The 26,567-nt window shown below is 50.7% G+C and overlaps 1 protein-coding gene and 1 long non-coding RNA gene across 3 annotated transcripts in view; one reads left to right on the top strand and one right to left on the bottom strand.

Annotated features, from left to right (window-relative positions):
- The window catches only part of TAFA5 (TAFA chemokine like family member 5), a 199,751-nt gene that overhangs the window by 70,064 nt on the left and 103,120 nt on the right, over nucleotides 1-26,567 (top strand). Inside the window, exon 1 of one of the 2 annotated variants that reach the window (XM_084803225.1) lies at nucleotides 6,881-7,463. The exons of the other annotated variant lie outside the window; for it this stretch is intronic. Within the exon in view, the coding sequence (XP_084659351.1) occupies nucleotides 7,373-7,463 (91 nt within the window). The 5' untranslated portion in view covers nucleotides 6,881-7,372. Of the gene's footprint in view, nucleotides 1-6,880; nucleotides 7,464-26,567 lie in introns of those variants that run through there. 2 annotated transcript variants of the gene reach the window in all.
- On the bottom strand, nucleotides 2,045-3,280 carry LOC311609839. Its single transcript, XR_014783520.1, has 2 exons — nucleotides 2,547-3,280; nucleotides 2,045-2,423 (listed from the first exon to the last, which is right to left on the bottom strand). It is a non-coding gene; the product is annotated as an uncharacterized lncRNA (long non-coding RNA).

Below are 26,567 nucleotides of genomic sequence, written 5' to 3'. Positions count from 1 at the left end.
ACACACACACGCTAATATACTAATATATGTACACTAATATAAAACTCTTTCTCTGTCTGTCTGTCTATCTGTCTGTCTATCTCTCTCTCTCACACACACACACATACACACACACACACACACACACACACACACACACACACACACACACACCATTCTTCCTTGATTCTATGTTCCCTTCATGAGTCTGTGGGCTCCAAGGCGAAGTCTGAATCTCTCTTGGCTGCCACGAACAGGGCTTCAGGCACATAGGCATGTTGACATCTCCTTGACCAGCTGATGTCTTCCCTTTAGATACCCTGAAGTGGGACAGCTGGATCCTACAGAAGATAAGCGTTCAGGTGTTTTGAGGTTCCTTCATGGTGGTCTCCAGAAGTGGCTCCATGAACAAAGTTTTGAGATAAAAGTAAATTACAAGAACTGATTAGTGTCCCTCCCATCCTCCCCAAAACTGCTTTGCAAGCTTGGCCAGCCTAAAGGTGGGACCTAGATACCATAGATGGGGAAACGGTCTTGGTGGATAGGTGTCTAAGCCAGTGCAGTTATTGTGCAGCGATGGGCCTTGATGTTCTTGTTTGTGTGCTCAATCTACAGAATGACTCTGGGGACACCAAGTGGCATGACTTCCTCCCCTGCCCACATGGTTGTTCAGAAACCATGTTGCTAGAATATTTGGGGGGAAAGAAGGCTGCAGAAAAGTCCCTGGATTTTTGTTTAGAGTCACAATGTGTGATACGTCAATCGTTTTTTGCTTTCTGTATGCTGGACTGCCTCTTAGTCTGAGTATCACACACACACACACACACACACACACACACACACACACACACACGCACGCACACAGACACACACACATGCACACACACCACCCAATGCCAAGAAGAGCAGGAGTGGGTGGATGGACAGGGAAGGTACAAGGAATTTTTCTCCCACTAATGCCAACACACTGTGGTGGAGCTGCAAAACTGCAGGGAAGATCCAAATGGCTTTCTGGAGAAAGTATGTCACACACAAGTACAGATGCCGTAGCAATATACACAGGCCTCTCCCCAACACAGACAGTCGCCACAACACAGCAATGAACACAGCAATACACCTAGACACATGTGTGTATGTGAACACCAAACACATTTGTGGATATTCAGTACACACATATAATGTGAGCACACACAGAAGCTTGTGACTGCATACCTGTAGACATGAACATAAATACAGACACACATACTCATGAACACATGGCACATAAACTGCTTGTAAGCATATGCATGCCTCTGTATCAACCCGGACGGCCTGCTGGGCAGGAACAAGTCAGCTCCTTAGGCCCCAGCTAATGTGCATCTGGCGGTCTTCATTGGTCTCTTGTCTGAACAGGGCCTGGACCTCTGAGAGACTCTGTTTGTGCTACATAGTGGCTAAGCTGATGTATCCTTTCCACCTCTGGGCTGACATGTATGTCTTTTTCCTCTCAAATCCTGCTTACTAAAGGTAGCACCCTGCTAAAGCCCACCTTTCTCGTTTTTCCCACCCCACCCAATTCCCTGGCCTGTCACCATGGGTGCCTCCCGGTGCCAGCCTAGACCTCTTTCTTCTAGCTCTGTCTTCCCCTGGCACTCTGTCCAACTTGGTGTTCAAATCACACCCTCCCCCTTCTTCCTCTCTCTCTCTCTCTCTCTCTCTCTCTCTCTCTTTCTGTCTTTCTCTCACTTATTCATGTATGTGTACAAATATATTATGTGATGTACATATTGTGTGGTATTTGTGTGTTGCATGCATATAAGCATGGAGGTGTGTGTACCCATGTGTGCACATGCCATATGTAAGCATACCAAGACCCGAGTAGGACCTTGGGTGTCCTCCTCCATCCCTCTCCACATTATTGCCATGAGAACAGGTTTCTCCATGAACGGAAGCTCTCAGAATCCACATTTCCATGCTTCTAAACATACTGGGGATTGCTTGGAGAGCAAGTGCTGTTACCCACCGAGCCGTCCCCCGAAGCCCATGCGTACATGTATCTTTAATGATCGAAGTTTAGGGCTCTGCGTTTTAGCGAGCTTCTGGATTTTTATTTTCAGAGATAATGTCCGCCAGCTGCTCTAAGACTTTCATAGAAACGGAGGGGTTCACAGACCTGTTCCGTTCTTGTAGCTTCCCACAGAAGAGACCAGTGACTAGAACCATGGAGAGAAAGAGACAGTATTTTCCTGTGAAGATGTAGCCGGTTGGTGGAGATCCTTCCCAATTTCAGGGCCCAGTGCATCTTCCTGCATACTCTGCACAACTCCTCCCCGGCACCTCATAAGTCTCCAGGCTATCGTTTCGTGCCTGGTTCCTTTCTCTGCTGGAGCCCCTGTCAGCTTTCTTCTTGAAGTGTCGGGGTTGGGGGAAGGGTCCTCCAACTGCCTTCAGTGCTATGAGGCCCTCTGTGGACAGAGGAAATGGTCAGTACTCATGGTGCAGTGTCTTTTCCCTCCAGCACAGGAGGACACTGCTCTGCACTCAAGGGAAAGCCAGCCTTGCTGAACAAAAGCCTATTGTCACTTTACCTCAGATTTGATGGGCCACAATTGACTTCCTCTTCTTTTTTGATTTTTACAGGGTTTCGGGGCTGCTTGGCTCTGGGTTGGCCCACCGGATCTGTTTAGAATATAGCAAGCCCTTCCATTTCTTACAATTCCCTCTTTTTTGTTCTCTTTTCCGACTTCAGAATTTCTCATGGGAAACTTGGGCACCTGAGAGATCCTCTCCACACTGTTTTACTTCTAGGCCTCTCATTTGCTCCCCTTCAGAGGGCTCCACATTCTGGGCTTTTATGGTTACTCTCCACACCCGGCCTTTGTTTCTGCCCATTTTATCACATAATATATCCCCGCATCTTAATGCCTGACCACTACAGTCATTGGGAACTTCTCTTGTCTCCAGACTTTGTGTGGCAATTACAATGTTTTTACTATGGTGAAATGCAAGGTTATTATGGTTCCTTTATTCTACCCTGAGTTACTTCTTTCCTCTCTCTGAGTTGGGTGTGGAAAGTAATGCCTTTAGCCTCCCTCCTCTGTCCTGCCCTGGCTTTCTGTAGACACCTGGTGTCTGTCAGACCCCATTATATAGAAGGGAAGAAGGAGGTATGCAGCGAGAGGGCAGTAACTGGTCAGTGTGCAGGAAATGGTCAGAATATACAGTAAATGGCCAGGATGTTGTTACTTGTCAGCATAGGATAAACGGTCAGTGTGAGGTGACTGGTTAGAATCCGTAAGAGCCAGAACTGGACAGCATAGAGCAGTGAGTGGTCAGGACACATTGTGGTGTTTTCTCTCTAGCACACTGCCTGTGTTCTCTGGAAATAGTTGAGTCAGTGTGCAGATAAGCCTCTTCGGAAGTGGGCATACAGCCTAAGAGCAAGCAGCCTCCTCCTGAATGTACTGGCCTGGTGAATTTCACACCCACAACACTATGGTGCCTAGATGCTCGGGCTTAGTATGTAGTGTTGCATAGAGGCCCTCCCTCTATTCCACACCACTCTACGTCCACTATGTATGCAGCCCTGACTTTCCCATGAGGGCAGGGGTCATAGGCATAATTGGCTAACTGCTCAAGTCTACGGAACCCGTCTTAGAATACTATAAACCTACAAAAGATTACTAAGGAAGCCAATTACATAAATGTAGTTATCACATGTTAAAAAAAAAATAAACCCCATTTTGATACAAGGGTATGTTTGCATCTTTATTAAAGCATTACATAAAAAGCCTAGCTGTGGAATGACTGTAATTTGAAGTAATGGTGAATGTAAGCAATATGCTGGGATAGCCATAGATCTGTAACTTGATATGAAAATACCTGTGATTTCTGTTGGTGACAAAGTCACAGCTACAGCTAAACTATTGTGTTTACTGCCCACATGCCTAATTGAGGTAATGTTCACTTCTGCCTAGAGACATGTAAAATAAAATACCCTCTTTCCCTAATCTGGGTTCTCGTACCTCAGGCATAAGGCGGGGGACTGTCCCCTCTTTGGGCAGCGGATCATGGCTTAATCAGCTGTCATGGCAGCAGCAATCACTGTGCTGTAGCACAGTGGTTCGCTCGTATGCATCGTTGGTGATGCAGCTCTTTGGCTGAGTACCCTTCCAAGGAGCAGACCTCTGGAATGGTGCCAACTCTTTGGCATCCCAGGTGCTGTGGCTAGAGGAAGGGGCATTCCTCAGAGGGCTCCTCTCTTCTTCTACCCAGCTCTCAGCACCAGGATTTCCCTAGCCTGCCAGCTTTTGGTCTTCATTCTCTCAGTCTAATGATTTTTAAGGGTTTTTTTTTTTTCCCTCTGTGTCCACTGCCCCTGGTATCCCCTACTGAGGCCTGTGGTGGTTTCCTCTAGTCGGGTGAATGTGTGGCTGTCTTAAGCCGAATGCCCAGTGGGCTCCTCAGTTTGCACAGTGCACCTGCTCCTCTGGTTGCCAGACAGAGATGCACCGCTTTTTACCTGTGGTTTATGTGAAGGTCACCAGCAGCACCTCCTGCCAGCCCAGTAGGAGGGCTTGGCACCCCAGGGGAGAATCCTTTGGGTTGTCAGAAGTGGAGATATGCACACTCTGCCCAGTGGAAATGAATTAATTGGTGATCCATGCATCTCTTTATTATGGACTCTCTTTTCCTTTTATAAGTTCGGTTTGCAGAAAGATTCTCCAAATGGCTAGGGTTTTCTTCTTTTTTGTTTTGTTTTGGGTTTTTTTGTTTCGTTTTGTTTTTAAGATAGTGATCAGTTTTCAGTATTTCCAATAATGTGCACCTGACCGGGGACAAAGCAAATGTCAGGGGTGGGCCTTCTCTCCTGACTGTGGTCTCTTTGGGGCCAAGTCTCCGCTGTGTGTGTGATGAGCACCTGCTAGACTCCGGGCTCTCTGAAGTGAAGCACGCTGTTCCAAGTGAGGTGTGTAGGCCAGTGACCTTGGTGGAGGTCAGACTTTCTAAGACGGACAGGGCAGGATCCTAAGGCCACAGCATAGATGGCTTTGCTGGGAGATGTAAGGAGTATGTAAGTGGGTCAGGTAGGGCAATTATTTGATGGAGGGGCTCCAGAGAACTGCACAAGAGAATGTGCAGTCCCTCCCAAGGTAGATCCTGAACTGTTTAGTTGTTTCGCTGTTGCAAGGCTGGGCCACCTCTTCAAGTTGGGGTAGGGGTGAGGGTGGGGATGCTCTGCCTAACTCAGATCTCTCCTAGTTGTCTGTCTTCATGGGTGAAAGAGGGGTGTTGGCAGCCAGAGAGACAAACTGTTTTTCAACAGCCCCTCTTCTGCCCAGGCGTGGGCATAGTCAAGTCTGGACAGGCAGACAGCATCAAGTTTGGTGGCCAATAGGCTCCACCTTTGATGGTGCTGGTCGCAGGGCTACTACAGACCTCAGTTTCCCCAAGTGCGCCCTTAGAAGTTTGATCTAGCTAACCTTTAAGAGCGCTGCAAAACTGGCCTCTTTTCTTGCATGCCATCTACACACTTGTGCAGAAAGCAAGTTGCCTTCAGTGAAGCGGGAGAGCCCCGGACCCCCACCACCACCACCACCACCAACCTCCACCCCTGCATGCCACACAGGCTAAGCATAGGTCCCTAGTTCCTACCCAAAGCTCCTAGCTGGGCATTTGCAATTTGATTCAAACAAAAGTGCCCCAGGCCTGTAGTGCAGACTCTGGTGCTGTTCGGATGGAGGGACCCTCTAAAAAGAACAGCACTGCCTCCAGCTCTGGGCCTCCAGACACAAGCGCTGCCTCTTCCTTGCGGAAGAACGGAGGAGGTGCCAGGGAAATGCCTGCAGGCTCTCTCTGGGGCAGGCTGTGGCTATCCACTGTGCCTGTGCCATTGGGTGTCCCGCAGCTGGCTGGAGGCGGGCACATAGGAGGACCAGGATGCAATGTGGTGGGGAAGAGTGTGTGTTTCTAGTCCCCTGTGCTGTTTTCAAACCCCTCGGAAACATCTACCGAGAGCAGCCTGCTCTGAAGCTATCTAGTAGCACGTCCGCCCTCCGGTCCTCCTTCTGGTTCCGCATTTTTCCCAGGACCTAGGGTAGGAACCGGTTGGGGGCTGGGCTCACTTCCCCCACTCGCGGCGCCAACCCGGCCGCTCTGCAGTGAGGCCCCAGCGCACCTAGGTGGAGCCCGACCCGCAGTTTTCAGCTGGACCAGCCCCACCTGACCCGCCGGCACGCCAGACGGGGGCGCTGCAGGGCGGCCGGGTCCCCGGGGTCCCCTCCGCGGCCCAGTGCGCATCGGCAGCTCGGCGGCCCGGGCGCTGCACAGACGGCGGCAGGCGCGGGCCAGAGTCCGAGGCAGCGCGGCCTGGCCGCCTGGGCCGACAGAGACCCACGCCGCGCTCCCGTTCCCGCTGCAGCTCGCAAAGACGCCGAGCCCGGCGGCGGGCGCGCGCCACCAGCACCGGAGCAGCGGCGTCCCGCGGGCGGCGAGGCGCGCAGCGTCTCCGGCCCCACCTGTCGGCGCGGCCACCCTCAGCGTCGCCCCCGGCGTCCCTAGCCAGCGCGGGCGGCTCGCGGCAGCTCTGGGCCCAGCCTCGTCCGGGCTGCAGCGGCGGAGGCGCGCTCTCCTGGCTGGGCGCGGAGGCCCGCACCGTCCCAGGCGAGGGGACCGGACCGGTGGCTCCGGGCCGTGCAAGTTGGACTGCGGCGGACTCGGCCGGGCCGCGCGGGCCGCGGTGGCGGCGATGGTGCTGCAGCTCCGCGAGCGGCGCGCAGCCCTGGCCCTGAGGCTGTCTCTGCGCGGCGGTGGCAGCGGCGGCGGAGCAGCCCCCTAAGCCCCCCGCCGGGGTGAGAGCGGGCAGAGGCGGCAGCAGAGCCCGAGAAGGCGGCGGCGGCGGCAGAACAGCGGAGGAAGGCGACGCTCATCCCTGGCGCGGGGCGACAGACTACCAGCGCCGGGGCCGCGCCGGACCCCTCCAGCCCGCCGGGCCGTTGCGCAATCCGCGGCCGGTCTGGGCCCTGCTGGCGGCGCGGCTCCGGGGGCGGCGGCGGGGCTGATTCATGGGGCCGCGGCGGCCAGTCCCCCGCGCCCGGGCCCCCGGCGCCCCGCAGCGCGCGATGGTGGCCGAGTGGCCGGAGCGGCGGCCGCCGCGGCCGGAGACTTTCTGCTAACCTCCCCGCCCCCGCCCGCCCCCTCCCCGGCGCCCTCCCCCGCGCCGTCCCCTCCCCCTGCCCAAAAGACACAGATCGCCTCCCGGAGTGGCGCCTCCAGTCGCGGCGGAGCGCGGCGTTGGCGGCGGATGGAGGGCGAGATCGGGCGGCCTCGGCGGCTGCACCCAGCGGGGCGCTGATGCGGCGCCTGGACCTTCGCAGCGCGACTTCGGGGGCGTCGGCCGAGTTGGCACTCCGCGATGCAGCTCCTGAAGGCGCTCTGGGCACTCGCAGGAGCCGCGCTCTGCTGCTTCCTCGTCCTGGTGATTCACGCGCAGTTCCTCAAAGAAGGTAATTGTCCCCGGCGCGCGCGGTACACCGCACTGCTCGCGGCGGTCCCTGCGCGTGATACTGCTTCCAGCACCTTCCACCGCTGCCAGCGAGGTGGTGGGCCGAGCCTCTGCGGGGCCAGAGTGGCCGGTGGCGCGAGCCTTCCCGCAGCCCAGCACTGGATCCGCCGCCCCTCGGTGCATTGGGGCTCAGGGCGCCGAGGATTAGGTGCCAGCTTGGGTGTGCTGGGGCCTGGCTAGCTGCTCTATAGTGTAAGAAGCCAGGCTCAAGCCCAGGCTGCAGTTGTCATCCCCTGCCCCGCAAGGCTCGATGGCAGTTGCGCCTACCCGCATGCCATCGACCCTCGGTAGGTGGCACCAGCGCTCCACTTTGGTAGCCTGGCTGAAGCCAGTGCTGAGCAGGCCCTGACTGAATGGATTGGGGGCTGGGGAAGAGGGTGTCAAGGGGTGAGGACTGTGAAACTGCACCCGTGTCCCATGCTCTTTCCAGGCCGGGTCCAGAACCCACTAGACTTAGGCTAGCTGGGCAGAACTCTTTATCACCAGAATTCTTTATTACCCACTCAAGTTCTGGTTCTTTTGCCTGCCTGGTCCCCTCTAGAATGCAGGGTTATCCTATCCAGTTCTCCAGACTCTGTTGAGATTTGTTTAGTACACATTGGACTTGTTGTGGTCACCCCAGCCCTTTGGGAATCTTTCCATTGGTTTGTTTGGTGTGCACCGGTTGGCAGCGCACGGTGGGCACTCTGTTGGAAACTTCCTGCCCTTTAGTTTTGGTGCCTCTGGGCTCAGCCTGCTCTGGTAGCACCCACTGTAGGTGCTTACCCGTGCCCTTGTCCATAGACTGTGCCTGCACTGGCTAGCTCTCCCCTAGGTCGGTAGGAAACAGTGAGCCCTGGAAAGTACTGGTGCAGATTCCTACAAGTACTTTGACCAGCTCCACGTTCCTAAGGTTGAAGGGCTTGCAACATTGGGTGAGTTTCCCCGCTTAATAGTGAGCTCCTAGCCCCTGGGAGCCGCCTGCATCCCGGGAGCACTCGAGGCCCCATGGCAGGTTGTTCTTCCTTGATTCCAGGGCCTGCTTTGGAGAAACTAGTGGGGTTTTGCCATAGGTGGGTGAGCCTGCTCGACTGGAGCTCCCAGGCCCTTCTTGGAGTTGCAGGCCCATCATCTCTCCAGCTCAGGTGGCCGACTTCATGAGTGGGTGGTTCTGCCACAGACTGGGGTCCCATGCCCGTTCTTGCAAACGTGAGCCATTTCCTTCAGGCACCCACCACCCAGGTTGCTGTCCGCAGTTGGTGTCACCTGCCAGGCAGCTGTGGGGTGTGGAAACCACCACATGGTACGCTGAAGACCTGAGGACGTGGGGTTCTTATGCTTTGAGATCTTGTTTGGGACACAAGTTCTCTACACTTTCCTCTGCTTCTTTGTTCTCTGGGGGTATTCACCTGAGGGGAGAGCATGGATGGTAAGGTGTCAGGGACTCTTTAAATTGATGGAGCCTGCTTGAGTTACTGTATTGTAGCGAGCTCTGGCCTCAAGGAGATGCTAGTTATTTGGAGACATGTGACCCAGTGGATGGGTTCCTTCTGTCTGGGACTCGTGGGGACAAATCGGTCCCATCGTCATCTTCTAAACTATTAGATTCTGTCCTTTGGTCAAGAGGGAAGATCTGGTGGACAGATGTGAGGTCACAAAAGCGATTATGCTTGCATTGGCTCTGGAGTGGAGGGAAATGTCCCCTTAAGCGTGGATTTGCAGGACAGCCCTTTATTTGTAGGATGCGTGGGCATTTAGTGTGGATAGACATATGCATGTTGTGACAGATGGTAGAGTGAAGGAAGGATGTAGGACGTGCTGACCATGGGGGGTCATAGGACCTGAAAGGACAGTGTTGTGGAGGCTGGTCTTGAGGAAAAGCCCCGAGTGGTTGTTCCATCTGCCCTGTGGGAGCTTTTGAGGCCCGATGTCCACCCTGACTTGTTTGCTTCTATGACCCTGGATCCCAGTGCCCTTCACTATTTCCTTCTGTCACAAAGGTCAGGGCTGACATCCCTGTACTTGTTTGCATGGTTGGGTTTTTTTGTTTTGTTTTGTTTTGTTTTGTTTTTTTGTTTTTGTTTTTGTTTTTTCATTTTCGTATTTTTGTCTCTGGCATTAGAAGCAGGAGCCTAAGGGTAGGCTTTAGGGTATGCAGTGAGAGGCTGAAGAGCGTGGTTCCCAGGGGAGCCACAGGGGCCCTTCTGGGAGGATTGGGTTGTGGATGGAGTATAACCTGCTAGGAGAGAGGGTCCTAGGTGGCTTGGACAGTTGTGACTTGTTGCCTGGGAACTGGGGTAGGAAAGAACTCTATAAATAGCCATTTCCACAAATCTGGTCCCCCACTCCCAGGGGTGAAGAATGGGGGGGGGGCTCATGGAGGCATTTCCCCATGCTTTTTCTGTGTGTAGAGATCCAGGCTATCCCGTGGCTAACCCATCCCACTGTGGCTATCCTGTCTTGCAGCGATTACAAAGATGAATGGGCCCGTGAACCCAGAAAGAGAGAAAGAGAGTTGGGGTCCTAAGTGCAGCCCCGGCTTGTCCAGTTTCTGTAAGGACAGGTCTTATCCACCATGCCTTCTCAGTGGATACAGCCAGAGGGCTGCGGGGAGGTAAGCATAGCTAAAGCACAGGGTTCAGGAATAAGTGGGGTTCCGTAACTACCCTCCTGGGATATCAGCAACCTTGCTTGTTTGTGCAGACTCTTGGTTTCTCTAAGCCAGGACAGGTCAGGGTAAGGGCAATGTGTTAGGAACCCTACTTGGATCCAGCTGCCTCATGGGAACAGAACAGGGGCATGGAGTGGAAGGAGGAGGGAACAGGGGGCTATGTCCACAGTTTTTTGCTTTTGTTTTTGTTTTTATGTGGGACTCAGGACACAGAGTTAGAGTCATAGCTAGACATAGGAACATCCTTGAAATCTTGGAAGCATCTGGGCCAGGACACAGCAACACGAGCTCTGGTTGGATACATACCAGAGTAGGAAAACAGAACAGTAGGACTCCGTAGCCTGGCCTGGCAGTCCATTGTGGCCCATGGATTTCTGACGTTTAGGGGTCCAAAGGAGACAAGGACCAGGATTAAGCCCCCACACCAACCCTTTTGTCTGGCAGAGACATCCCCACACGTCTCCATTAGCTGTGGATTTGAGGTTTAACTCACCATCCTTGTAAATCCTTTTGATGGCTGGGCGGACTGTTGCATGAACCGAGCATGCTGTTAAAAAGCCGTTTTCTCAGGTTCCTATTGAGAGCTTGTGGGGGGAGATGAGTGTCCGTGTCTGGCTGCCCCAGCACAATGTCCCAGCATCTTAATTCCCAGGAACTTAGAGTCACCTCAGCCAGTGTTATCTTCCTCAGCTGCTCCCAGGGCTGACTGTTGATTGAGCAAATAGGATCCAACTTTAATTTATTTAGTTAGCTCACTACTTTGGAAGTCAAGCACATTCTGTGAGCCTATGTGGCCAGACTGAAAGGCACATATTTAACCTTGGGCAGGCAGGCAGTGGTCTTAGGTTGCATCTCAGTAGAGATCCCTAATTACCCCCATCCATGCAAGACCCACAGCCATCCCAGGACCCTTGTATACCTGTGACATTGATTAGAAATTTTTAGGGATTTTTGTGTGTGTGTGTGTGTGTGTGTGTGTGTGTGTGTGCTTATATGTACATGTGTGTAGAGGGGGTGTTCCTAGGAGGCCAGAGGTCAACCTTGAGTGCCTTTCTTGAGATGCTGCACACACACCCCCACTTTGAGACAGGGTCACTTATTGTTTTGGAATTCACTGACAAGCTAGGCTGTTGAGTTACGGGAACCCAACAGTCCACCTCTCCAGCGCTAGAATTACAGGCTACAATATCAAGCTCAGTTTTTAAATAAGTACATTTGTTTGTTTGTTCATTTCATGGTTTTCTGGGGATCAAACTCTGGGTCCCATGCTCACAAGGCAAGCACTCTACCAACTGCCTTGTCCTCTCAGTTGTAGACCATCTTAAAAAAAAAAAAAGACTCACTGAGGAGGCTGAAGAGATGGCTCCACAGTTAAGAGCACTGGCTGCCTTTGCAGAGCCTGGCATCTGTAATCTAGTTCCAGAGGATCTGGTACCCTCTCCTGACCTCCATGGGACAGGGCTCACACCACATAGCAAACAGACATTCATTCAGGCAAAACGTTCATATAATAAAAATAAAGATTATTATTATTATTTTTTTTACAACATCACTGAATTTAAAAATACGTCATTTCTCTTATAAATGCTGGTTTCCCTGGACAGGCTGTGGCAGTGGGTGGGGCCTGGTGGAGCCCACTGGGGTTGGGTAGTGGCCTGAGGCTGTTTGGGTCAAGCTGGCTGTTCTTGGTAGAGGCTGATCTGTGCTTGGCTTAGATCTGATGACAAAGTGAAGGGCTGAAGGCTGGGTGCTTAAGGAAAGGGCTTTTTAGCAGACCTGTGTCCTCCTGAGTTCCCACAGCCAGGCTGGATCCCACACCCTCTCTCGTATGGCTCAGGTCTACATGTAGAAGGTCTTAGCTTTGCCCAGGGGCCCCAGGGCTCCCCAGAGCTGTCTTCTTATCCCTTATATCAGGGTGCAGAGCTCTGCAAGGTATGTGTTAGGGCAGGGCATGTGCCTTCCCAGTGCCCCAAATCTGCTTCTCCCTAGCCCTCCTGTAGACTTTACCAAGGGGCCAGGTAAGCGAGCAGCTGCCAGAGAGGGTTGGGTTGGGGAAGCATTAAAAATGACCAGCTCCTTTGTCATCACTTACTATCACTTCCAGTGTGACACAATCTAAATAAAGCCCACACTCACCATAATAGGATTCTCATCAGCTGAATGTCTGACAACTGTAAAAGTTAAAACATGAAGGGCTTGGTAATGGAGGTGGCTGCACACTGGCTCACCGTAGCTTGCTAGAAGCAGGAGTCTGGAGTTGAATTTCCTAGCTCTCAGCACAGGACCAGGAGGAAGACCCTTGGGAGACAGGTAGCCTTTGGGATGAGCTGTGCTCGGGTATTTGAAGATACTGTCTGCTTGGGACCTAGCTCCATTGTTGCATGGCCGGTCATCCCGGTGCATCTTGGGAAACTCAGTCGTCAATCTTGCTTTGATGTGAACTTGTTATCTGAAAGCCAGGCCCAGTCCTTGACTCTGGTGAACTAACTGCTTGCTCAGCCCAGGTGGTATGTAGAATGCGTGTCTATGTGGCATTAATATTTGTGTATGCAGGGTGTCAGAGGGGGCGGCCTTAGGATGTCCGCTGCTGACCTTTTTATAAGTAAGGTGTTTGTGTTCGTGCATATGATTACATATTAATTAAATACTGAGATGTTTATATCATCATATGTAATTTGCATAAGCATATAAATTTATGAACGTGTATTATGAACTTAATTAAAATACAGCTGTGTAACGAGGGTGATGGTGGGGGCCGCTCCTTCTCTTGCTTATGTACAAGTAGATCCATGGGTACTGTGTGCCTGAGCATACATGAACTACTTACTGTGACCCATAGGACCACAAGACTGCCTGTGGCACAGTGATGCCAGCTCACATTTCGTTTACTAAGCAGGGTCTGCCTCTTCTGATCTCTTTCCTCCGTCCGCAGGCCCTAGCCTGCCTATGTTGCAGCCCTGACCCACGCGCCTCCTCTTTTCCTTTCACTTGGATATCATCTGCAGCTTAACTCACGTTTGTCCACGAGGCATGGCACTGTAGCACCTGACGACGCACAAGCGCCACACACACCTCATATGTACAAACCAAGTACACACAACATATATACGTAGCTTATGCATGCCACAGCACATCACATGGTCCACATAAACATGTGCTCCATTTAGATACATTCTGTACCATTGCATCACATATACACACATGACATATACATCCATATCTCGTATTAATACCATGTGCATTCGCACTACCCACAAACAGCATAGGTGTTCATGATATACAACAGCACATATACTTACCACACACATACATACACTATAGATCATATAAGCACAGCACATGTAAAGCAAACACCTACCATGTATGTGTACATCTAACCCACATGTACATATGAAACATTGACACCTCATACACATATACCCCAAACATCAATGGGGCATATAACACCTCATGCACACGTACTCCATATATATTTGTGGCATATTAGTACGTCATGCACATGTAGCCCATATGTATGCATAATATATTAACATATTATACACATATTTCCCACATACACACATAATATATTGATTCTTTATGCACATGTAATACCTCATACCACATAGGCACACTTGCCACAGATACAAACCACACACATAGACTATATACATCCACTGTATACCACATAAGCACAACATATAAACATTGAACACACTCACACTCACATGTATATATATATCATACACACTGAATATACATGCATAACACATTCCAAGTACACATACACACCACACACACACACACACACACACACACACATTATATATGTTGGCCAGGTACACATACAGATATAATATAAACAGTATGCACATTTCACAATTACACACATGCTGTACTTCACATATACATTCATATATTCATGGCCACACAACACATATAATGTAGCACTAGACCCTGGTCATATCATACAGATACTATGCAACAACATCTATAAACACTTCCCACAGACAGAACACACAAATTATACACTATAGATACATCCATGTAAAGCAATACATTCCATGTGCCCCACATACTTTACAGATACATGCCACAATCCATTCACAACCAACACAAACACATGACACACACATCTAACACAAGCATGTTGCACATGAGAACACAGACCATACACATATCTTGCACAAACCTATGCCACACCTGTAAACACACACACACACACACACACACACACACACACACATACACACACCACTTGCAGACCCCATGTGCATAATTCTCATCTGTGACAAGAGTGGTAGAAGGCGGAACCAGCTGAGGCCTGCTCTCGGCGTTTGCTGCCCATCCCACACCTGGCGCTTAGGAGCGGGGCATTCCTAGAAATTCTGCAAATCATAGAGACCGGACAGTGTATGGAAAGAAGGTCAGACTGTATATTTTCACAGATGAAGAAAGAAGTGTGCCCTAGTGAGAGCATCCTCCAAGTTTGGGTTTCCTGAGGCTAGGACTAGGAGGTCAATGGAAACCAAACCCGGTTGACCCCTTGGGAGCACGATAGACAGGTGGTACATGAAATATTGTAACTCATGCCCCGTTTAAAGGAACAGAGCCTCAGCATATTAGTTGAGCAACCACGATGCAGTGGTCCTGGCTTCCACTGTTCTGCCTGGGTCCCTTTCACCTATGCCTTCTCCAAGATGGGCGAATGCTAGAGAGTCTATGGAAAGACTTGACCTTGCCTCTGTGTTCTCCTAGCACTCTGATTGGCTGGCTGTGTCCTGTGCCCTCCATGGTCTGGGGGCGGGGGGCATCTCTTAAGGTTGACAGACCTCCAAAACCTCATCTGAGAGAGGGGCTTCATATGAAGAAAGTGAAATACTGACCAGTATGAGGGGAGCAGGTGGCTGGAAATGGCCACACAGGTTCACTTCCACACTGATCCACTTAGGGCCTGGGGCCAAACCTGGGGTCTAGGGCACACAAATGAACTAGAACAGACGTAAGCGCTGGCTGGGTTGGGTAATGAGGACACCCTGTTCTTAGGCTTGCTTACTTTGGCTCTCTCTCCCATGGAGGGTTCATCACGGAGCATACTCAGTGACTTGGGTGAAGACTTTTTCTAGGAGGCTAGCGTCCTGATTACTAAGTGCCAAGTCGGCAGTAAGGGCCACATCCATGTGGGTAGTGCTACAAAGGTCATGCAGTATGGATAGGCTGAGGGGAGACAGGGAGGTCAGCCACCTGTGCTGGGCAGAAGCTGCCCTGTAGTTGCCCTACTCTCCAGTTGGACCTTGTGCTAAACTCAAGGGTAGGCCCTGTCTGGAAGCTCACTGTGCCTCCATGGAGCTGACAATATCCGAGGCACTGTCACCTTCTTCGGAGAAGGATGAGCAAATATTAGCCGACTGGAGGAAGTAGTGTCCCCCAGAAAAGTCTGGCTTCTATGAATGATCCTGCTCAACTCCTTGGTGCTGGCCCTGGCACTGTTGGATGCATTCTTGAAGCCACATCTAGACTCTACTGTACACAGCTGGCAGCCTAAGTGACCTTAGCCCTTTCCTTCAGCAAATAATCACTTTATTGGCACTTTATTGTCAGGAAATGAGAGCCAAACCCACCACACACAACCCCAGCCCTATCTCAAAAGCACCTGGGTCCACTGCCACACACAGCTCCAAGGTGAAAGTTTCCCCGTGAGTGAGATCACACTGGCTGCCCTATGCATGTGACTGACTGCACGTGATACCTAGTGTGACTGGAAGGACAGAGGAGACCTTGGAGCAGTGACGTCCCCAGCCACTTTCAGCTCTCTGCCGATCCGGTTCCCGCTCCCAAGGTCACAGGACACATGTAGGCGCAGGTCTAGCTTGGATATTGGAACATAACTTTCAACCTTATCCCAGCCCACCCATATGAGGATAACTCCAGGCAGATCCTTGGGGTGATGCTAGTTTTATGTTAACTCGACACAAGTTAAGAGTCATTTTGAGAAGAAGGCACCTTAGCTGGGAAAATGCCCCTGCTAGATTGGCATATGAGCAATGGCTGCAGTGAATCCTCTTGATTGGTGGTTAATTGGCAAGGCCTAGCTCACTGTAGTCAGGGCCGGTCGTTCTTGGTGCTGTAAAAAGGTAGGGTGAGCAAGCCATGAGGGGCAAGCCTGTAAGCAGCGCTTACCATGGCCTCTGCATCAGCTCCTAACTCCAGGCTCCTACCTTGTGTGTCTGCTCTGACTTCCCACGGTGATGGACTGTGCGGCCTTACAGTTGTAAGATGAAATAAGTTCTTTCCTTCACGAGTTGTTCATGGCCATGGCATTTTACCATATAGAAACCATAACTAAGATAGAAACTGGTACCAGGAACAAGGCGTTGCTATGATGGACCTAGCCATCGTTTTGCTAGAATTGTGGGAGGATTTCGGAACTTTATCCTAGAAAAGACATCGAGTTCTCAGAGCTTAATGAGAGAGAAGTTGTAGGAACTTGGAAGGTAATGCTGAGAACAGTGCAGACGATGGAGGCCTGGCTTGTAAGGTTTCATAGGGAAGCACAGGCTCTACCAAAGCCATTTTGCATGCTATTTTTGAATTAAGGATTTGTGGTTTTGGTCATCTAGGGCTAGATAATCAGCAGGTGCCTAAGAAGAGACCGGCATCATTGATACCATGATCAATACCCTATTCCTGCTACCAATTTCCATCTTAGTTATGGTTCCTAGTGCAGAATCTTCTGGGGAGCGTTTACTTGGAGTCAGCACCTGGTGGGCGTGGCCCAGAGGTGGTCAAAGCCACACCTCCTACTGACAGCCAAAGTTGGCAGTGTATGGGCCTCCCAGGTGAAAATGGTTTTGGAGAGGTCATGGAGAGGTCAAGCTGAGGCTTAACACCGTGAGTGGTCAGGACTGGCCACTCGTGAATGCGAAGCCTTAATTGCAAAGGATGCCCTGGTATGAAGGGATCATGAGGAAAGGTTGAGGCTGGCCACCATGCGGAAGGGCAAGTTCCTGAAGAGAAACCAGGAATGGCTACTGAGGACAGTGTATCCCAGTTGCTGAGCCTCCAGCCTTTTGGAGATGCTGGTACCGTGGGATGGCTGCCGAGGACAGCAGTAGCAGTGGCATGTAGCTGTCCTAGGCCTAGGAGAAAAGAGGTAGAGGACAGAGTTGGAGAAGGGGGCCAAGAACTCTGGAGGAGAGCAGCTGTCTAACACTGAAACCTTTCACAGCGTTGAACTCTGGTTTTGCTTTGCTTTGATCGTGACTGTAGCCTGTTCCTTAGAGTAACAAAATAAAGCCACTTATTTTTTTCGACCTTACAGAAGCCCCCTGCTAAGAGATTTTGGAATTTTAGAGAATTTTTGGATATTTCAGAGAAGCCTTGAACTCCGGAAGAGACTGAGCAGTTTAATGAGACTGAGCTTTTATTGACGTGTTTGAAACGTCAAAGATTCTCAGACTCGTAAAAGTTGGGCTGTTTTTGCACTACGGTATTGATATTGACATGAAGATGGCTACAGTTTTAACAATGATGCTCGTGTGTTAGGTTGACAAGGGGCCCTGGCTGCACTGGCTGGTTTTATGTTAACGTGATACAAGCTAGAGTCAGTTTTGAAAGAGGGAACTTCACTCGAGAAAGTTCCCCCGCCCCTCCAGATTGGCCTTCGGGCAAGCGTGAGGCACAGCTTCTTGATGGATAATTGATATGGGACGTCCCACACACTGTGAGCAGTGCCACCCCGGGGCTTGGGGGGTGGGGTGGGGAAGGGCAGCATCCTAAGTGTAATAAGAAAGTGGGCTGCTGCAGAAGCCAGTAAGCAGCACTCCTCCATGGCCTCTGGTTTCCTGCTCTGATGTCTCTTAGTGATGGAGTGTGACCAGAGAGTTATGTGGTATAAACCCTTACTCCCCAAATTGTTGATGGCCGGGGCGCCTTGTTATCGCAGTGATAGAAGCGGACCCTAAGACCAGCGGTATCGTGTGTCATTAGCATTTGCTCGCTCTCTTGCTGCTTCTCTTGCCTGGTCTTGTGTGTTCTTTGTATTCTTAAGAGAATACAGAGACCCACTTTGTCATGGAATAGCCTCTGTTGACAGGGAATCCCCACCCCCACCCCCAGTCCGGTGAAGCCCATTCTGTTGAAATCATAAACGGTCCTAGCCATAGCCCTGCCATTGGCTATTTCAGGGGTGTTCGTAGAGCCTGCACCTGTTATATGCCTTCTGTGCGGGCAGAGCACCCATTAGATTCTGTTTGCTCCTGCAGCCCCTGGGCTCCGGGGTGCAGAAGGGAAAATCATTTGGCCGAACATGTTAAGAAAATCGTGATCTTGTGCAGCAGGGACAGCTGGGGTGGGCCGTGCAGGTGTGGGCCTTAGTACAGTAAGAGCTACCACCTTAGGCCTTAGGACAGTGGTGCCTGCTGCCTTGACTGAAGATGAGCATCGTGGGCTCTAGGTCCACAGCATGGAGCCTTGAAGGGCTTGGAGGTGAATGGTGGGAGCAAGACTGGCCCAGAGGTAGCTGGTTCCCTACCTTGTGAGGCCTCTCCGGATAGTCAGGTGGCAAGCCTATTTCTGGGATGCCCTCACACCCAGGCCCACTCTTGTTGTAGTTGTGCTTTTTCAGCCTGGAAGGCCTCATGGTTTTCTGGAGCCATGGTGCACAGAGTGGGCTGTAGCCTGCCTGCTTCCTGGCCCCTTGAGTTTCTCAAATGTCGGCCCTGCTTCCTAGCAGAGCCTTATGGTGGGTTGTAATAAGGCCTCAGGCCCTCACCCCTTCCCTGGTTGTTTGGCTCTAGGAGGGAGGCCGACAGGCTGGACTGCTAGCTCTCTCTGCTCACCGGGGACCCCTGAGGGATAGAGGATCTCTTTGCAGAAATCAGTTGGCTTCAGGGTCATCGGTTACCTTGAAGTAAGGGGTGGGGTCATCTCTGCAGTAACAGAGAGGCAAAGCATAGATCCAGGGGTGCTGAGCACGCACATGAGCCTGGCAGGTGACCAAAGTGATGGCTCTTAGCTGTCACCTCATTTAGTTCTCAACCTACCTTCAAAGAGAGTGACTGTTTCAAGCCTGCCCTTGTGGAAACTCAAGGACAGAGGCACAGAATCTTGGCCACTGCTCCAGAGGTATGGGCATGAAGCCCCGGCAAGGACCAAGGACCTATCCCAGGACCCTTTTCAGACCTGCTTCCCCTGAGGAAGGCCCTTCAGTTGTGGGTCCCTGCAAGGTTACCTGGATGGCTGGGGTGTGCCTGCGAGACACAGGCTCCCTCAGGAGTTCCAAGAGGGTAGGAGGTCACCTACAATCTGACTCCTTGACCCAAGGAGTCATTTTGAGTCCAACTGAGCCATCGTGGCCTGCAGCAGAGTGACCTCTGGTGCTTCTGGGTAATGGCCTCTGTCTCTGACATCAGGGACATGAAGAGGGAACAATGCCGTCTTCCTCTGTACTGCCCCTGTCTCTCCCTCTCTATGTGTCCTTGTCTCATCTCAGGCAGCACAAGGCCTGGTACATATAGAAACTTTAAATAGAGTCAAACAAGCTATCACCTAGCATAGTCGTTCCCAGCCTTCCTAATGCTGCGACCCTTTAATACCATTCCTCATGTTGTGGTGACCCCCTACCATAAAAATTATTTTTGTTGCTACTTCATAACTCTAAATTTTTCTGATGTTATGAATTGTAATGCAAATCTCTGCTATGTAGAATATCTGATATCTGATCCCCAATGGGGTCATGGCCCACAGACTGAGAACCGGTGCTCTAGGACAAGGCCCAGCAGAAGCCTCAGTAGCTTATAGGCAGGCCTGTCCCCCCGGATTGTCCTGCATGGAGCCTGCCAGGCCCATGTAATCTTTCCAGGTATATTTAGAAGAGGTCGGGCGGCCTTTAAAATACCCACTTTTTTTTTTTTTAAGCCAGCTTCTGCCTCCGAGAAGGCGGATTTTATTAGCCAATTCCCTCCCTTTTCGGAAGCACAGAGGCAGTGAAGCAGGCCTTCCGATTCGCCTCGCTGATAGATCCTGAGCCCTCCTTAGAAATAACTCCAGCTTCACAGAGACACAGAATGCATCTTCAGTCCTCCTGTCCCCAGGGAACACCTGCACAGTGACAGCTTCTTCTTCTTCTTCTGCCTGTTGCCGTGGGGACAGCCTAAATAGACATGCCAGCCTCCTTTTCATGTGCAAGTATCGAGTGCTTACTGTATGCAGGCTTGGGGGACATGTGTTGGGGGAAGGGAATGACTGCCCAGGGTTCCCTGAGATACATGTGGAAGGATGGGGCAGGGACAGGACTGGTGCACTCTGAGATCAGGATACCTTGAGGGGTCAGTGGATGGTTGGTCCCCAAACTTATGAACCCAGGAACTCAGTGTTCCTTTTTATGGCTAAAGCTCTTCACAGATATGATTTGGGGATGGTACTATAGATGTGTCTGAAATTCAAGAACAAGCCATTGTTTAGAAGAGATACCCGCCCCACCCCCAATAGACACATCATACCAAATGCACATACACATAACGCTCATGTGGACACAGTCATTGGAAGACATGCCAGTGAAGCTGCAGAGAGCACCCTCCCCTAGGGCCTGTGGGGGAGCATGCTTCTGCCCACACCTCGATCTCAGATCAGGTCTTAGTATCCAAGGCAAAAATGTCTTGTTTTACACAGTGGGGTTGTGGGAAATTGTGAGCTAATTGCAAGAAACAGTGGCAGCATCCACAAATGATGGAGGGATCCTAAGAGTCATGAGCTCCAGCCTACCCCCTGTGTGTGTGTGAAAGAGAAAGTGTATGTGTGTGTGTGTGTGTGTGTGTGTGTGTGTGTGTGTGTGTGTGTGTGTGTGTGTGTTATGAGTGTGTAGGAATGTGTGTATGGTATGTATATGTGTGTGGCATATGTATATGTGTCCATATGTGTGAGGGTGTGTGTGGCATATGTTTGTGATGTGTGTGTATATATGTGATGTGTTCTGTGTTCTGTCAGTGTTCACATGCACGATCTGGACAAACGGCTCCTGGATCGGGTTAGGAATTGATTCATCTCTTCCGCACCTCCTGAAGGTCCTGGTGGGCCCGATGCTTTATCGTCGTGAAGACAAAAGTGTGACTTCCTGGTAGGGAGGTGGAATCCCACAGGAGTGACCGCTTGAGTTGGGGCTTCAGGCAGAAGCTGGTTTTCTCATCAAGTTGGGTTGGGTTGGGAAATCCAGAAAAATCTCAACATCCCTTCCCACACAAATTCAGCCTCCTTTCAAATCAAGGGCACATAACTGTTATTGGCCTGCAAGAGGGTTTCACACGGAATGCAGATGGCATTTTTCATTTTAATGGTGCAAGTTTACTTTTATGGCTGCCTTCTATTTGCAGAATGGCGCTGGCTCTATTTACAGCGTGATGGAAAGTGTCTTTTTCATAGTAAAGTGATGCGTGGACATGGTGAAGTCCCTGGTCACAGTGGGGGTGGGACTCATTGGAAGGACGTGCTAAATGTCTGGGCTCAGAATGGCCTGATCCGAGGTGGACAGAACAAAGGAGCCATGGTTTGATGTGGTAGGCAGTTGGTCTGTAGCTGTAGGCAGTAAGTGTGCTGGAAAGTTCTGGAGATGTGTGTTGAGGTCAACATGGCATGAGGAGGTTTGCTCCAGCCATAGGAGGCTTGCAGGGTAAGCTGATGCCAAAGGTACCTCCAAAGGTACTCTCCAAGGGAGAGTAATGTGTAAGGCCTCGATCAGTGCCTTTTTGTATAGAAAGGTGCTCATGTCCTGGGGCTGTGGTGACAAACAGGCACAATCTGGGCAGCTTTAAAAGTTCGCTTACCTTCTTGTAGGGTGGAGGTCAGACATCTAAAATTAAAGTGTCAGTAGCGTGGGTCCTTCTAGAGGACCAGTGCAAAGCTGTTGTAGGCCTCTGTCAGCAGCCACACACATCTTCCTAGCTCATGGCTGCGTTGCTACCATCTCCATCCTTTATTTCCATGGCAAGGGCATCTGTTATGGCTCTTAATACCCACTCAATCTATATTGGTCTCATCTCTAGATGCTATAATGTATTACAGATAGGAATGGATCCCAGGGTTCAGTGGATACATCTTTGGGCCAACTCTTCAGCCTATTACCATGTGGGAATAGGGAGAAATTCTGCCTGTTGCTCTGGCCTCTCTCCTCCGGGGCCCTAGGAATACATGGTGGCCACTTTTCACCATAGGAGATGGAAGGCTGTCATCCATCCATGCCAGGTGGGGACTTCAACGTGCATGGCCTGGTTGGCACTAGTGCCCTCTAAGTCTGATCCTGCTCTCAGTCCCCTGCCATTCTCTTGTCACCAGTTAGGTCATTTCTGTACAGTCGGGCCTGCTGAACTGACTGCCTTATGCATGGCTGCGGGACAGTGCCTGTGGGAGCCTGGGAGCCCCAGGGCCCGGAAGCACGGGAGCCCATATCCATTTGGAAGCCTGTTTTTCCATTTCCTGTTTTCTTTTTCTTTTTCAAATCAAATTGCAAAAAGCATCCTGACATTTGTATCCTGCTTCCCTAAAGGCATTTCTGACTCCAATTGGACGAGACTGTGGCCAATTTAGGAGTTACTTGGTGTGTTATTAAAAATGTGTTCCTAATGCTTATTCTCTTTATTTGTGATTTATTCGTCATTCATTAATTCTCATTAATTGAAAGTGAGATAGTTCTCTTTTCCATTAAGCTCACAGCCTGGCAGTGAGAACAAAGCATTTGGTTGTGTGTGAGTTATTCCCCATCCTCCTAAGAGGGTCTGTGAGTCGGGAAAGAGGAGGTGGCTCCTGCAGTCCACAGTGGGTTTCCAGAGTGACACTGCCATCCACTATCCACCAGGGCTCTGGAAGTAGTGGATAGTACGTAGGGTTCTGAATTGGGCCATCCGTGCCATGATCTACCCTTCCTAGTCATGAGACCCCATCCCTCTTTTCTGCATCTCCTGGTTTCCTTTTCCTGTTGCGGTTATTAAATACTCTGACAAAAGCAATTTAATGGAGGGGGGGGGGGAAGAAGGTTTGACTATCCCAGAATTCCAAGCTATATTCCAGTATGTTCAAAGTCAGCAGAGAGCAATGAGTGGATGCCTGCTGGTGTTCAACAACCCCTCTACACTTTTACAGCCCAAGATCATCGAGCCTAGAGAGTAGTGCTGCCCATGGTGTATGGGTCATCCCACATCAATCAATGTCTTTAATATAATCAGTCACAGATACTTTAAGGGGCTCTTTTTTTTTCCAGGTGATTCTAGATTGTGTCAGGTTGGCAGTTGAAACTGCATCATACTGTTGCACTTGACCCCCAGGGTTTGCAGAGGGGTGGAAGACTGAGTGGTAGAGTGAAGAGCATTACTCAGCGAGGACGCTGATAGTCAATACTGTTGTCTTGAACTGTTATGGGGAGAACAGGCAATGGAGTATTCTATCCACCATGATATTTACTGTTGGGCACCGGGCCTGAGGGTCCTCAGAGCTGGCTAGAGTGGAGGGAGTGGTTTACAGGAAGGTTGGTTCCTCCACTTGCAGCTGTAGGAGTTATGATGTCCTTCTGGAACCTCGGTAGAAGTAAATAGCACGAGGACAGTGGGTGCCAGGGCATGTCCATAACCTGTGTCGCATGGAACCTGTCTGTCTGTGGCCCTCTTCCTGAGTGGTCTCCTTGCTAGATTCCAGCCTGGGTATCTGATTCACATCACTGCTGACCTTGTAATAAGGTGGGGCTTTGGACCTGGTTGTCCCAAGGATATTGAATAAAGTGTACAGACTGAAGGATGACAGCTGTGGCCCAAAGCCCCTCGTTTTACAGAGGATTACAGGGGACAAAGTAGCTTGTCCAGGTCACATAGGTCCCAAGTTAGTGGTGCTGGCGGATGTAAGGAGGAAACGACCGATGCAGTAGGTGGGCTGTTTGGGCTAAGGGGCACATGTGATAGTGACTTGACAAGGTGGCTGGATTAGCCTGGAGTTTTCACAGCTGACCCTGATGGATATTGTTTCAGAGATATTCATCTGGCCCAGTCTACCAGTACATCAAGAGGCTATTGGTCCTAGTTAGTTAAAGCTGTGTCTCTGGGTTCTAGCCCCTGTTGGGCACTTTCTAGTGCCTGCTGCACTAGAGAGTTAACTGGTGGAGTAACTATGATTAGCTAGTTGGGATCCTGCCCAGATGTGTCCTGGAATCCTGTGACCTTTCTTTCTTTTCAGTAAAATAAAGTGCTCCTGAAATGTTATTTCTTTTTCCTGGCTTATTGCATTGGCTGAGGCTTTCAGAATGACTGAGTAGCCATTAGATTATGAAGGTGGTGGTGGTGGCTCAGTGGGCAGTGCCTGTGTCTCATAAGATCTAGTCCATGTTGGCTACTACTGTAGTTGGTTTTGGAGCTTGTCTCTACCCCTAGCCCCTCCTCTCTCTCCATCTCTGTCTCTGTCTCCCTCCCTCCCTCCCTCCCTCCCTCCCTCCCTCCCTCCCTCCCTCCCCTCATCTCTCTCACACACACACCCCACACATCTTAACTGCTTGGATCAGTATTTATGACTCCCCTGCACATGAGCATCACAATGGGCCATGTTGTCTAAGACTTTCTGTCTTTGGCCCACACTTAACAGTACTCTAGTTGATTTGGGTATTATTTTTTAAGTCTTATCTAAGCCTTATTTCTACTAGCCATTGTTTCCTAAGAGGCCAGTTGAAAATGGCAGAAAACAAAAGCCTCCCTGTGTGGTGCCAGGCCTCTGAGCTGTGCTCTTTCTGCCTGTAGAACAATGCAGGTATAGAACAGTGCAGGTAATGCAGGTATACTCGCATGCGCGGGGCCAGAGAGCTTCACAGAGCCGATCCATCTTAGACCATAGACCAGGCTCAGGGAGTATCCAGAAAACCCTGGCTGGCCTCTTGGTATCTGTGTGAGAGTTGAGGACCAGAGGGGACCTTGGGGGGTGCATATATGATATGCTCCCAGCATTAAGCACATACTTGTGAGCTGGCACATAGGTGGTTCCATGTGTATACACATGCCTTTGGAGGCTGTGCCATGGAGGAGAGTCAGAGCCCCAATTCCCAGCTAGCAGTTGCTGTTCTGTTAAGGATTGGTTGTGGTGATGTCCCCCTGGATATTCAGCTCTCCTGTTTGATCAGCTGTCCTGTATCTACATCAGCCATCTTTGCAGCCTTGGCATGGCATCCAGAGGCCTCTGCAGTGGGTGGAGTATAGACAGATGGGTGAGTAGATACATGAAAGGGTAGATGGATGGATGGATAAGATGGTTGGGTGGGCGGGTAGGCATATGTAAAGATGACCGATGGGTGGGTGAGTAGATAAGTGGGTGGGTAGGTGGGTGAGTGGGTGTGTGGGTGGATGGATGGATGGGTATAAGAATTCGAGTGGATGGAGCCCTCAGTGCAGAGCTGTAGCTGTCATGCTTGTATATTCTGTCTTGCCTTTGAGACCCGAGAGATGGTGGGCAGGTGGAGTGGAGCTTGCTGCTCCCCACATTGTTTTTTTTTGTTTTTTGTTTTTTTTTTTTGTCTGCCCAGAGTAGCCCTTGTGACTCCCCTACCCCATGTGACTATAGTGGTCCATCTCACTCCCGAGGGTCCCCGTAACACCTTCTGTTACTGGCGTCCACTGGTAGCACAGCCCTCATCGGGTAAATCTGGGAATCAGCTCTCCCAGGAGTCCTGTGAGCCTCAAGAGCCCCGAGTTTCACTTTGGACTTAACAATGAGCATGGCTGCATTGTCCAGCTCACTGCCTAGAGCCTTCAAGGCCTAGTGGAGGCTGCAAGTGGTAGGAAGATTTCTTTTCATCTTCATAGCGTGGTGCAGCTACAGGAACTGAGGAAGCTCTGTCACCTCCACCTTGGCTATGACTATCATGGGTACCTTACACCTTGCTTCCCTTCTTCCCCTGGGTGGATGTAATTCCAGCCCATGAATACACTAGAGTGGTCCAGAAGCAGATGCATCCCCTAGTGGCTGAGCTGAAAAAGTCTGAAGACATCGTCCTGTGTGTTGGATAAGTTGTCACACTCTTCCAGTGGCTCAGCAAGTCTTACTAGGCATCTTTCTGGACCCAGCTTAGTCTGGATAGGGCCTATGGCTGCAGTGTCCCACATACCATGGAGCTCCCGGAACTGGACAGGGATTGAGAAGACTGTAGGGACAACTTCTGAACCATGGCGAAAGAATAGCCACAAATGTCAGTATAAGGTTGAAGCCTGGGAGCAGGGTTGCTCAGTACCTGGTGGGGTGGATGTGGGGTGTCAGGCTCCCACCAGCCATGGCGGTCCACACATGCTGTTTAATTAGTGCCTATGTGGGGCCACTCAAATATTACTGTGCTCTAATCCTCTCAGATTGAGATTTTTTTTTTTTGTCAACTATGGCTGAGTTACAAGCTGAATAAATTAA

Source organism: Acomys minous, assembly GCF_964271855.1.
Source record: "Acomys minous genome assembly, chromosome: 12".
Taxonomy (NCBI): domain Eukaryota; kingdom Metazoa; phylum Chordata; class Mammalia; order Rodentia; family Muridae; genus Acomys; species Acomys minous.
The sequence above is the reverse complement of the archived record's forward strand: the minus strand, read 5'-3'. Positions and strand labels throughout refer to the sequence as shown.